The sequence below is a fragment of the Macrotis lagotis genome, chromosome X (genome assembly GCF_037893015.1).
Source record: "Macrotis lagotis isolate mMagLag1 chromosome X, bilby.v1.9.chrom.fasta, whole genome shotgun sequence".
Classification (NCBI taxonomy): domain Eukaryota; kingdom Metazoa; phylum Chordata; class Mammalia; order Peramelemorphia; family Peramelidae; genus Macrotis; species Macrotis lagotis.
Genome location: NC_133666.1, coordinates 41,085,371 through 41,099,463, shown reverse-complemented (window position 1 = coordinate 41,099,463; position 14,093 = coordinate 41,085,371). Strand labels below are relative to the sequence as shown.

Here is a 14,093-nt window from a genome sequence, read left to right as displayed (position 1 = left end):
AGACAATAACAAAATAAAGAAACTTCATGCCTCTTTGAATTTGAAAACCATGTAAGTCAACCAACATTTATTTTTTTTTGTCATCTGTAAGTCTTTACATACAGAGGTACATTTACTTTAGATACCACCTCCTCCCTTAAGGGACTTACAATCCATTAGAGATATAATATTTTTTTAACATATGTTATAATACAAGTTTACTTGAACAAACAGCAATCACGAATAGCTTCGGTGAATTTGGAAGAGTTCAAACTGGAGCTTCAAATGAAGAAATCTGTTAAGTTAAAATTAAGGAAAAATAACATTTCAGGCATAAGGGATAATCTGGGTTAAAAAAGGAAGGAGAAACCTGAATCAGTGAACTCAATTAAGACACAGTTACAATGTCCACTGGTGAGAAGTGAGAGTGGTAATCTTATGGGTAGTGAGAAATAGACCCGGAAATGGCTGGAGGGAAAAGCCATTAAACTTGACAACTGATTATATATGGGGTGGTAACACAGAAGAGTGAGCCTCAATTACAGCAGAAACGTGGGTTATTTAGTAGAGAATTTAGAGAAAGAGAAATTCAAGGGAAAGACAGTCATTTAACTTGGCTTAAGTGATCCTACAGAACTAACTATGTGAATGGATACAGCTAAAATATACTTTTCTATAAATGCTACAACTAAGGGAATTCTCATATGTCTGAATTAAAGCACTTTCTTTACTTCTCTTTTGGCTTTCTGTGTTTAGACTTGCCATGGGTCAGGATATGAGATTTCAGGTTGGTTGACTGGGCAAACATCTTGGGGCAGCCAGCAAGGGGGCATGCATAAGGACGATCTCCAGTGTGAATACGCATGTGCGTGCGCAGGTTGAAATCCAGTGAGAAACGCTTCTCACAGCCTTTGAACATGCATTGAAATGGCTTCTCTCCAGTATGGACTAATCTATGACGCTTTAGTTTGGAACTCTCAACAAAAGCCTTTCCACATTCTGAACAGACATGACCCTTGGGACCATGGGTATGCATATGCTTCCGCAGGGCGGCATTATCTCTGAATAGCTTGGGACAATCTTTATGCGGGCAAGGCAGCTTTTTCTCAACTTCACGTGGTGGTTTCTTCTTATGGATAAATTCAGCCAGTTGCTTGGGATCAGAGAGATTGATCATGGTAAGCTTTTTCTTGGTTGATTTCGCAGGCATGGCCAAAGGTAAACTTGCTGATGTACTAGCTTCCTCAGGCTTTGTCACATTTTGTATGTTTTCTGTTTGGCTTTTTCCCACTGCCTCGGCTTCCATCTTGGCTTCCTCTCCTGCATGCCACATTGAGAAGGGCAACTCCTCCTCCAGGGTATTGACTTGTGCCTGTTTTGGCTCCCAAGCCTGAGAGCTTTTTTCTGAGCTAACACCAAAAACTTCTGAAATGCCACTACTTTCTTCTGCTGCTATGGCTTCACAGAAAAAAGGAAAAGGACATACATAGATTAGCAAGGCAAAGAACTTGATGATTCTAGGCCTAACCTTGACCAGATTCATGACTATTTGATGGGAATTTGATCTTACTTAAAGTAATGATGACTGAAGAAGAAAGCTGCCCTAAACCCTGTAGACAGGGTGCATCACCCAATCCATAAACATTTATTAAGCCTTCCAGTGTGCCTAGAAGAGCTGTAATCCAAGCAAGTGGACTGAAGATTAGGTCACAGGCAGCAAAATTTGAGGACACATTCCTGTCCCTGGCATCAGCAACAGTTACCCCTATGGTGCTTTCTTCTGATTTATCCCAGACCATTACTAAGTCTCTAGTTAGATCTCAAGTGCTAGGCACTGTGTTGGGGTCTGGGATAAAAAATGAAAATGAAAATAGTCCTTATCCTCAAGCAACTTGCATTCTACTACAACATAAATCAAAAGAAAACAATGCCCAGTTGTTTGGTAAGTTTTTGTTTCCCTTCTAGGCATCAGTTCCAAACTGTCCTTCCAGCTGGGAAGTCACTCATCTTTTAGAAACCTACTACAAGGTGCCAAGTACCAAGACAGACTAAAAGTATGTCAGTGTCTTTGTATGACTAGGGAAGGGGGTGGGGGTGGGGGAAACGACAGAGAAGAGGAATGTCTCTTGTTAGTACACTAGCTCTATTTCTAGTTAGGATTTTGCTCCTTGAATTGGCATAGTTTTGAGTGTTGCTGTAATTATTGGAATGGAGGTTACCCCTAGAAGAGCTCTATGCTGCTGTGCAGGTGGTGGGAGGCAGGTTAAAAGGAAGGCAGCTCTTTACAATTATTATCTCATTTGAATCGTACAACAGTCTTGGAAGATAGGTACTGTTATGATTCCCATTTTACAGATAAGGAAACTGAGGTAGGCAGGAGTTCAGTGACTTGCTGAAGTAAGTGTTTGAGACAAGATTTAAACTCAGATTTTTCTGTTTCCAGTATACTACCCAACTACCTTAAAACCAAATGTTCTTTCCTCATAAGGCTTACATCCAATTTTTTTTCTTTCTTTTCTTTTTTCATTTTTGTTTTCACAAGGCCGTAGTTTTCACTTGTTTGGTTTTTTTTATAAGACTTGCTCAAGGTCACACAGCTAGGTAATCATTACAGATTTGAAGTCAGGTCCTCCTGACTCCAGGGCTGGTGCTCTATCCACTGCACCACCTAGCTGTCCACCCCCATAAGGCTTAGATAGATGTATAAATAATTGAAAGTTCTGTCACAAGCGTTTTTAACTTTTTATGTGCTTCTTTGGGAGTCTGGTGATGTCTATTGACACTTTAGAATAATCTCTGATCCAAATCAGTCATAATCTCTTCAAAATTGGAATAGCCTTATCCATGACTTCCTAGACTACCTCTCTCCCTCTTCTCCAATAGCTGTCTCACCCTGGCAACACTTCTAGCCCCTTGGTCTCTTCCTCCAGTGGGTGAATGTTTTACTGAATGTCTTTCAGTACTCATGTCAGTCATGCTTTCTTTCAGGGCATAAGAGATAGTGAGGAGTTCAGGATGACTCCTAAATTGGGAGTCTGAAGGATTAGGAGAAGGTGGTTGTCCTTGACATAAGGGGAAAGAAAGGAAGGGGAGTGGTGGGATGGTTTGGGGGAATGATAATGAATTAAGTTTTGGACATGTTGAGTTTGATATATCTACTAGATATCTAGTTTAAGATGTTCAAAAGACAGTTGGAGTTGTGACATTGGAGGTCAGGAGAGATTTTGGGGCAGGAAATTTAGATTTGAGAATCACCAGTATAGAGGAGATGGGATCTGATAAGACCTCCAACTGAAGTGTAATATAGAGGGAGAAGAGAAGGATGAGGAACCAGCAAAAGAGACAGGAAAAAAAGTCTTGGGGCTTCTATTTGTATTCCCAAAACCTAGCACACTACTTGCACAATCTACTGACTCCCCTGGTTTCCTTTAAATCCAAACTAAAATTCCACCTTCTACAGGAAGCCTTCCCCAACCTGTCTTATTTTGGTGCCCTCCCTCTGCCAATTATTTCCTTCTTACCCTGACTGTAGAATTTTTTAATAAATATTTGTTTGCTTGTTGCCTACACCATTGGACTATAAGCTCTTTGAGGTCTTTCCCCTCTTTTGTAGTCCTAGAACTTAGCACAGTGCATAGGGGATTTCTAATACATGTTGACTGATTAGCAAATACTTAATGCTCTTTCTAAATATAAAATATAGGATTTAAAGGAAACCCCTTGTATTGAAATAGTTACCAACATTTTTTTCAAAAGTAAGTTCACAGACATTAGGTTAAGAATTGTTATTCTAAATGGTCAAAGGATATGTAAAGGCAATTTACAGATGAAGAAACATAGTCATATGAAACACTGCTCTAAATCATTATGGATTAGAGAAATTCAAATTAAAGCTTCTCTGAGGTAACACCTCACACCTCTCAGACTGGCCAATAGGACCAGAAAGGATAATGATCATTGTTGGAAGGGTTGTGGGAAATCTGGGACACTAATATATTGCTGATGGAGCTGTGAACTCATCCAATCTTTCTGGAGAGCAATTTGGAATTATGCCCAAAGGGCAACAAAAATGTGCATACCCTTTGATCCAGAAATACCACTACTGGGTCTATACACTGAAGAGATGATGAAAAAGGGTAAAACATCACTTGGACAAAGATTTCATTGCAGCTCTGTTTGTGGTGGCAAAGAATTGGAAATCAAGTAAAAGTCCTTCAATTGGGGAATGGCTTAGCAAACTGTGGTATATGTATGTCATGGAACACTACTATTCTATTAGAAACCAGGAGGGATGGGAATTCAGGGAAGCCTGGAGGGATCTGCATGAACTGATGCTGAGCGAGATGAGCAGAACCAGAAAAACACTGTACACCCTAACAGCAACATGGGGGTGAGGATCAACCTTGATGGACTCGCTCATTCCATCAGTGCAACAATCAGGGACTATTTGGGGGGTATCTGTGGTGGAAAATACCATCTGTACCCAGAGAAAGAATTGTGGAGTTTAAACAAAGACCAAAAACTATTATCTTTAATTTTTATAAAAGTTATCTTATTACATAATTTTGCTAGATCACATACTTTACGGTTCTTCCTTAAGGATATTATTTCTCTCTTACCACATTCAACATCAATGTATAACACTGAACCAATGTAAAGACAAACAGACTGCCTTCTGTGGGGGGTGGGGGGAGGGAAGCCGGATTGGGGGGAAAATTGTAAAATTCAAAAAACAGTCAAATAATTTTTTAAAAAGAATTGCTGTTCTACGACCTATCTCTCCTTTGAGGTTTAGAAGGGGTCTTAGGGAATATTTACTTTGCCCTCCTCCCTTTTTACAGATTAGGGAACTGAGGTTCAGAGGGAAAGTAACTAGTGCAAAAGCACATGTAAGCAGATGTAAGACTGAATCCAGAGCTCATTCTGAAACATCTCCCAGCTTCATTCTCTATATGAATATACATTCATATAGAGAAAGTAAACAAAAACAAGTCTCCCATGGGGCATCAGAGAGCAACATGGAACCGAATTCTGATTTATGTATGTATGTTTATACATACATATACGTATACGAAAGGAGGAGAGAGGGCGGGATGGAGACAGAGACAGAAGAGATGGGGGGGTGAGGGGAGAGAGACAGAGGAAGACAGAGAGAAAGAGAGAGACAGACAGACAGAGACATAGAGGGAAATGAGAGACACACAGAAAAACAGACAGATACAGAGAGAGACAGGGAGAGAGGGAGACACAGAGACACACAGGGGCGGGGTAGAAGGGGGAGAGAAACAGAGAAAGGAGACAGAGAAAGAGGCAGACAAGGACAGACACACACACACAGACAGAGAGAAATGAGAAACACAGAGAGACAGAGATAGATGAAGGGAGAAAGACAGAGACAGAGAGGAATAGAGAGACAGAGAGATCACTAGGTAGCACAGCAGAAAGAACTCTGAGTCTGGAATTAGGAAGACAAGTTAAAATGCAGCCCCAGACACTCATTAGCTATGTGATGCTGAGCAAGTCATTTAACCTGATTGTCTCTGTTTCTTTACCTGTAAAATGCTGCTGATACTTCCTGGACATGTGAATATGGGCAAGTACCCTCATTATTTTGAACCTCAGTCTTTTCACCCTTAAAATGGGTATAACGGCTGCAGCACATACCCTATAATGGTTATTATGAGGTTCTAATGAGATCCTGTCTGGAAAGTGCCGTGTAAAACTTCTAACACATTCTGTAAATGAGTCCAAATTAAGGATATAGGGAAACACATAAAAAGGAAAAGAAAAAAAAAAGACTGAAATTCAGCTTTTGATATTTCTTATGCCTCAGAGTGACTCACATAATTCTAATTCCTGCTTTGTTGACCAGGAAGATTTTTGTTTAGAATAATTGCCCTTCTTTGTATTCCCAGCACAGTACATTTCTTGGCACCTAATGAACACCTAATAATGGCTTCTTAACTATTGTTAAAGGATAAAAGGAAATCAGTGAGGCTTTCTAGAAATCTATTATTTCACCTTTAGAAACCAGTTTGCGGTCAGCTGCTCCTCCCGCCTACTCAACCAGCACCCCAGGCCCTTCTGACAAATCATAAATCATTAGTAAGTACCTTGGACAGTTCCTGCAAGGTCTGCACTGCAGGTTGGTTTGTCATAATATTCCGGGTTCATGTCTAGAGAAAGAAAATCAGACTGATAATATAAGGCTGAGAGAAAATTAATACTTTTTGGTTGAAAGCAAATGATGTCCCCCTCCCTTTAATTAAACACATAAAGACCATCATGACAATGTGAAAATTAATTTAAAAAATACATTAGGTCAGAGAATGAAAGGGAAAGAAATCAATTCCTGTAGATTCCTGCTTCCCTGAGACTTAAAACACTTTAAACATTAAAAAGGCTATTACATTCATTCCAGAAGGTGATCAAAATTCACCTCAGGAACTAAATGCAGAGGTGCCAGACATTTGTCTTCTCCAAAGCATCAAATTACTACTTGTTTCATACCAACTCACTGAAGTATAACAAATGCAATTTAGAAAGAAGAAAACTCCACCCCCCCAAAAAAAAGTCTAAATGAGGGTGAAAACTGAGCCCCATCTTCTAAAGAACTATTGAGGTCCAACTAAGTATCATAAAATTGTGGACACAAATATGAAAGGGATCTTGACAAACCAATTCAATTCAGTAAACATTAATTAAGCATCTAAGTGTTAGGCACTCTGAAGTTCTGGGAGAAACAAACAGAGGCAAAAGACAGTCCCTCAGAATTTGTAATCTGATGGGGAAAAACATGTAAACAAATGTTTACAGAGCAAACTCTATATAGGATAGTTAGGAAATAATTAGAAGAGGGTTAAACAGTGAATTCACAGGGGTTAGGGAAGGCTTCCTGTACCTCCATGTTTGGCAGATGAGGGGAAACTGACACCCGGGAGAATGACTTGCCTAAGGTTAGGTGAATAATACGTGGCAGAGTTAAAAGAGTCAAATCCAAGTCACTGGACCCCAAATCCAGGGTGCTTATCACAGTACCAAGCTGCCCTCGTTGTAAATGGAATGGCTGATAGAAATCCACAAACTGTCCCCATTTTAGTTATGTGAACATGATGAGCAGGGTCCTAAACCTCTTCCAATCTCAAATGCTTTATTTGTATAATGAAGATAATCATAGTGGTGGTAACTACTTTTCTGGGTTATATGGATGAAAATTACTTCTAAGATGGCAGCTAGTACCACAAACTTAAGAGTTAAAAGGGGCCATGAAGGCCATTTAGTGCAGTCCCTCCAATTGCAATAGATGAGGGAACTGAGGAAAAAAGAGTGACTCCCCCAGGATCACCTAGGCAGTAAATGGATCAATTAGGATTTTAATCCAGGTTTTCTGATTCCAGCTTTTACTTATTGAAGTCAGGAAGACCCAAATTCATGTTTGACAGCGAGTTATTTACTCTCTGCTTGCCCCAGTTTTCCCAACTGCAAAATAAGGTAGCTAGGTGACAATGCAGTGCAGAGAGTGCCATTCCTGGAGTCAAGAACATTCATATTTCTGAGTGCAAATCTAGCCTCAGACACTAGCTGGGTGACCTTGGGCAAGTCCCTTCATCCTCTGCCTCAGTTTCCTCATTTGTGCAATGAATTGGCTAAGGAAATGGTAAATCATTCCAGAAGCTCTGCCAAGAATACCCCACATGGGATCACAAAGGAGTACATCAAATAGGGATGATAATAATAATAATAATAATAATAATAGCTACCTCCCAGGGGTGGGTGTGAAGATCAAATGGGTTAATATTGTACAGCATCTGGTTAAAAGGCAGATACTCCTCCTCCCTCCCTTTGTCCCTTCCTCCCTTCCATGGATTCCCCCACGTAGTAGGCTAGATAATTACTCTTTAGGTATGGTGTAGGGAAAATCCCTTGTGGGTTTAGGTCAGATTAGTTAGGACCTGCTTCCTTCCACCTTTCAAATTCTGTGATTCATCACACCTGGACATGTGTGCCTCTAGGCAGCCCAGTCTCAAGGCCATCTCCAGCCTGGTGGTGGTGATGCCATGGTTGTCAGAGTAATAAACAATAATCGTGATTGCCACCATTGGGACAGCACTAATTTAGGTTTTCAAACTGCTTTCCACCCGTTTTATTTGAGCCTCAGGGCAGAGGGTCCATGTACAGAGATTGACAAACACTTTCCCCTGCATCATTTTCTGGGTAATCTGAGGTTTAGATTATGTGGGGCTGAATTGGAGAATCTATCACCCACCGGGAGAGGGAGTGAAGCTGTTTTTTTTCTTGCCTTTAAGGCAGGTAGAGCAGACAATTGGCACTGGAACTTGAAACTGTTACTTTCTACCTATGGGACTTGTAAGCAAGTCATTTCCTTCCTTGTGAAAATAAAGGACTGGATAAGATGGTGATGAAGATCAAGCCGGAAGGATAACAAGAGGTGAAGCCAAAGGCCAAAAGACTAAGGGGTCAGTCATGGAGGCAGGTAAAGAGTAAGTTAACTTGCAAAGGAAGGATCCAAGATGTCCTTCCACTTCTCGCATTTGTAAAGGCTGGGTTTGACTAGAACTCTAGCCTTAGGTTTGTCTTTGACTCTTTCTTTATTTTCACCTCTCATATTTATTCAGTTACCACATCTTTCTGGGCCCACTTAGCCCCTCTCAAATCAACTCTCCATCCTCTGCAACTACCCTAATTCATTTGGACCTCATTTTCAACAACCCACAATATTAATAGTAGTTGTCTCTGACTCTGCTTTCTCTAATCCAACCTTAACAGATATACTTTCCAGACATTTCCTTATACACAGGTCAGGTCACTCCTGTGCTCCAAAATCTACAGTGGCTGCCTGTCACCTAGCCAGGAAAAATCAAATGACTTTGGCTGGTATTGAAGACCATCTGGCACCATTCTACTGCTCTAATCTGGCACCTTTTTAATCAGTTTAGGTAATACTATGTTATAGCTACTCATGCATTTCTCTTGTCCCAATGCTACATCCTACAGGCTACATGAAATTAGATGTGTTTTATGTTAAACTTTTTTATTTCCTCTGAACTCTAGTGCAATAGCTCTATATACAGTGGTTGCTTAATAAAGATAAGAGATAATATGTTTATAGCTGGAAGGAAGGGACCTTTGAGGTCACTAAGTTTTCCCTTCATTTTACAGATGATGTAAATGAGGCACAGATAAGTGTATTGATTTGCCCAAGGTCACACAGGTGAGAAGTGGCAGAAGTGGGATTTGAACTTTGGGGGGGGTAGGGGGAAGGACTTGATTTGTTTGTTGTCCAACTGGAAATAAGGGAAATTGACTGTGAGTGAAGATCTTTTTGGTTTGACCATTGATAATTAGACCTGGAATGTCTCAAAGTTTTTCTCTGCCCACCTATGAATTTGAAGAAGACTGCATCCCACCAGCTTATCCTCATTCATATAAGGAAGCTCATAGCTCTGGGTTGCTTTGAAAGGTAATTTAAAAAACAAAAAAAAATATTATTTAGCTGATCCTAATGCATGTCTAGAACATGCCTCGTTGGGAGTTGTTTTTCTGCATGGGTTGGCAGATAGATGTTATAGGTGTCTAGCTAATTTCTCTTCACTGCGATTCATTTTTTTAAGCAGAGCATTTCCTTGAAAGGAATTGACTACCCTGGAGAGAAGTATTGCAGTCATTTCCAAAGCAGAGAACTCCCAAGAGGGAGAGGTGTGCTTTGGAAAGTAGATGTACAGCTGGAGCTCTCCTTCTAGAGGAGAGAATGAATTCTATAGGGTACTTTGGTAGCAAAGGGGGTCAATCAAGAAATAATTGGCCCTAATTAGAACTCCCACAAGCTATTGAATTTCTTTACCTGCAATTGAATGTCACTGGGGAAAGGTGGAAGAAAAATCTTTCTGTTATTAAAAGCACCAAAGGAAACCAGATAAATCTTTCCCTGCTCCAGTGGAATAAATACCAAGTTACTGGCAGTCTACCGAAAGGGAGCATAAACATTGTTGTCTAGTATCATGGGGCCTTTGAAAAGTTATATTTGATGCAAAGAGCTGATTACTGACTTAGGAGATCAGTAGACTTGGCTTTGGGAGGCCACAGAAAGCAGGGAGGTGCATCTTAGTTCACTTTTGTTGGCAAGGCTGTAAGTTGGAATTTCAGACAGGTTTGAAGATAATTTGATGAGAAGCTCTCCTCTTTTATTGCTACCATATATTTTTAAGGTTAGCTCCCAAGGAGTGGGTTGGTTTTTTTTCTTGACATTATAAAGTCTGGAAGACTACTCAAAATGACCAAAAAGAGGAATCCAATCTCTAAACCTAACAAAAACAAGTGGAAAAGGGTGTGCTGAACAGCCCCCACAGGCTCCTGAGAACCAATTTTCAAGGTGAGCACTGGCATGTCAGGAACTGGCAAGAGTCACAACTCAGAGCTCAATTTATTTTGCTGTGAATTGTCTAGACATAAGAACGTGATAGAGAAAATGGTCATGTAAATTAACCTTAGAAATGTGTTGTGTGGAGCAACAGTTAGAGAAGGGTAGAGAGTTCAACAGCTCCTCGTGATCCTGGGCAAGTCACTTTACCCTGATTGCCTCTATAAAAAGCATTATTTGTAAGCTACCCTACTTATCCCCTCTAATCAGTGCTGGTTGTGAACACATGCACTTGCACACCCCTGTGAGTATGACTTGTAATTAGAGTATCAGATTACTAAGCAAGGCCTTGGACTGAGGGCTGAAGTATTTGCTCTTAGGTTTCATATCGTTCCCCCACCCTAATGATTATATTCTCCCCAGGTTCTAGTTTCTGCTCATCCACTTTCATTTTCAGACCTTGCCTCTTATTTGTACAGAAAAGATCAAACCCATTTTGGATTGACACTACAGCTTCCTGTTGATCTTTCATCATGGCTTGAGTGGAAAGAGGAGGCCGCCTCCACTTTAGACATCCATCACTTACCTTTCTGCTTTGCCTCTTGAAAGACTTAACGTTTCCATGGATGGCATTCTTCATTTGTATTGAACTTTCAGTATCCCTTTATTAAAAGGGATTAGAAAAGGGTTCTTGAAGGAGGTTGGGTTTTAGCTCAATCCTGAAGCCAAGAGGTGAAAGTGAGGGGGAGGGGGAGAGGCACACAGAGCCAGGTAAGGGATGACCACTGAAAATGCCCAAAGTTTGAAGATGGAGAGAATGGTTGAGAAACATCAAAGCCAGCATCACGGAATCACAGAAGCAAAGGAAGCTTAAGAAAACTGGAAATGGAGCAAGGGTCCAGGTTTTGAGATTTTGAAGCCTAACAGAGAGATGTATATTTGATACTGGAAATAATAGGGAGACTTAAGTTGAAATGTGTGACATGATCAGGCAGGAATATCATTTGGGTAGGTGAGTGGAGAATGGGCTGGAGTGAGGAGACCAACCAGCAGGTTATTGCAACAGTCCAATTAGGAGGTGATGAGGGCCTGTATCTGGATGGTGGTAGTGGCAGAGATTAGGGAGCATTTATTAGAAATGTTGAGAATGTAGAAATTGGCAGGATTCAGCAACAGATTGGCTGCTGGGTTGAGAGAGTAAGAAGTTGCCGATGACAGCTAGGTTGTGAGCCCTTGGATATTGCAGGATTGTAGTTCCCTTAACAGTAATAGGGGAAGGGAGGTGGTGATAGAACTCTGACTCTGCAGTCAAGAGGTCCTGAGTTCAAATCTTATCTCAGACACTTCATATTTACTAGCTATGTGACACTGGGCAAGTCACTTAACCCCACTGCCTTGCAAAAACCAAAAAAGAAAAAAAAAGACTAATAGGGAAGGAAAAGGGGAAGGGGGGGTGTTATGTTGAGTTTAAGATAAATAAAAGTAATAATAATAATTGCCAATATTTACATAGTGCTTACTCTGTGTTTGGCACTGTGTGAAGCACATTATTATCTGGTTTGATCCTCATGACAGCCCTGGGAGACAGGTGCTATTATCCCCATTTTACAGATGAGGATACTGAGATGAAGTGACTTGCCCAACATCACACAGCTGGTATCCAAGGTAGGATTTCAACTAAGGTCTTCCTGATTCCAAGGCAGGAGCTCTATTCAATGTCTACAGAACATTCATTTTGAGATGTCCAATAGGCACATGGAGATGTAATACTGGAGTATTGGATAGGGGTTAGAAATACATAGTGAGATCTGAGTGTCATAGAGTTGCTTGTTGAATCCATGAGAGTTGATGAGACCACCAAAGGAAATAGTATAAAAGGAGAAGAAAAAAGAGCCCAGAGACACATCTGATTATGGGGGGAGGGACTTAGATGAAGATTCAGCAAAGGAGACAAGAGTTGCTCTGAGTCCAGAGAATCAGGAATGAGTGGTGATTGGAATACATACCTAGAAAGAGGGAAGGATCCTCCAGGAAAGGTTGATAGACAGTGCCAAGTTCTGAAGGGAGTTCAAGAGGGATGTAACATGAGAAAAGGCCATTACATTGGATTATTAAAGCTTATCGGTAATTTAGGCAGGTACAGTTTCAGGTGAATGATGAGTTTGGAAGCCAGACTGCAGACAAGTTTGAAAGCCAGACCGCAGACACTTAAACCTGAGAGGAAGGGAAGTGGAGGCATCAATTGCCGATGACTTTTTCTCTGGGAGTTTAGCTATCAAATGGAGGGCACATTTAGGATCAAGTGAGGGGTTTTAAGGATGGAGGAGCATCCAGGAGGAAGGAAAAAATTGAAGCTTCCTGAGGGTGGGGATAAGGGACAGGTTAATATTCTGGGATGGAATGGGATTATGTGTGGATGTAGAAGCCTTCTTCTTGTGAGATGGGTTAAGAAGGAGAACATGGTAGAAAGCACCTGAGTGATGTGAAATGGGAGAAGGGAGGAACCTGTAGTTCTGTGTATAGTTCTGACTTTTTTCAGTGGAAGGAAGAAATGAAGTAAAAAAGGAATTATTAATTGCCTACTGTTTACAATTATTTCATTGAATCCTCTCAATTGCCCTGAGTTCTATTCTATTAATATCTTCATGTTATAGGTAAGAAAATTGAAGCAGTCAGACGTTAAGTGATTAGCCCAGAATCACATAGCCAGAAATCAGATAAGGCTAGATTTGAATCCAGGTCTTTGTGATTTGAGGCCTAGCCTAGCATTCTATCTATTGTGCCACTAGTTGCCTCAGTGAACCATGAGGCTAGGTTCTCAACTGAGGACATCCAAGAGAGACTGGAAGAAGGATGAATGTCTTGGATTGGAAAAGCCACCTTGGTGAGTGGGAGAGTGAATCCATTGGGGAGATGTAAAAGGACTGCCTTGACATAGTGGGCCCATTTGAGATAATCTAGCATAAACTGTAAGGGACCCAGTGGGTCTCTGCTTTGTTTAAAAGAGAAGGCTGTAGGTGGTGGGAGAGGCTGGGGTTTGGCCAGGCAAGATCAATGACAGGATAAGGTAGCAAGGGACTTAAGTTTGGGTAAGTGAAGAGCTGAACTAGTTCACAAGGTCCTCCTTGGATGTGGACTTACAGCCCTTCACTGAACGTTGTTTTCTCTTTTTTTGGAGGGGGGGTGGGGGGTGGCAAAGAGAGATGAAGTGAATTGTTTTGGGTCACACTACTAATTAAGTGTCTAAACTGGATTTGAACTCAGGTCCTGTTGATTACAGGCCCTATGCTCTATCCATTGTGCCACCTAGTTGCCCCACTGAATATTCTTATAGTGTCACATTTAAGGATTTGCCTGTGTTTGATGTTATTAATAATCTGGGACAAGAGTTACCAGTCAATACTGGGGGGAGGGAGTTTGCTCCCTGGATGCTCGCTACCTTCAATGAAATCATAGAACTGGGCCAAAAGAAATTTAGGCAGGAAGGCTTTCAAAATCATCATTTTTCATTATTATAGCAGTTTTCTGGCATGATTAAGACTTATCATTATGGCTAATGAAAATTCAGCTATAGTGACATCCTAATTTTCAAAGGCTGGAGACATGACACAATCTACTTCACAACCCCTGCCCCCCCCTCCCCGCAATGATTCTTCTCTTCCACATATTCCCACTTCCCTTCTTCACCTTCTCTTTTTTTTCTACATAGAAACAATACTATTCTCTATCAAAGATT

At 40.9% G+C, this 14,093-nt stretch overlaps 1 protein-coding gene across 1 annotated transcript in view; it reads right to left on the bottom strand.

Annotated features, from left to right (window-relative positions):
* Positions 1 to 280: 280 nt before the first annotated feature.
* Positions 281 to 14,093, bottom strand: part of LOC141499731 (uncharacterized) — a 90,677-nt gene continuing 76,864 nt past the window's right edge. The window contains exons 14-16 of the mRNA XM_074202406.1: positions 12,364 to 12,414; positions 6,093 to 6,155; positions 281 to 1,437 (exon numbers count right to left, since the gene is read on the bottom strand). Coding sequence (XP_074058507.1) covers positions 707 to 1,437; positions 6,093 to 6,155; positions 12,364 to 12,414 — 845 coding nt within the window. The 3' untranslated portion in view covers positions 281 to 706. The remainder of the gene's footprint in view (positions 1,438 to 6,092; positions 6,156 to 12,363; positions 12,415 to 14,093) is intronic.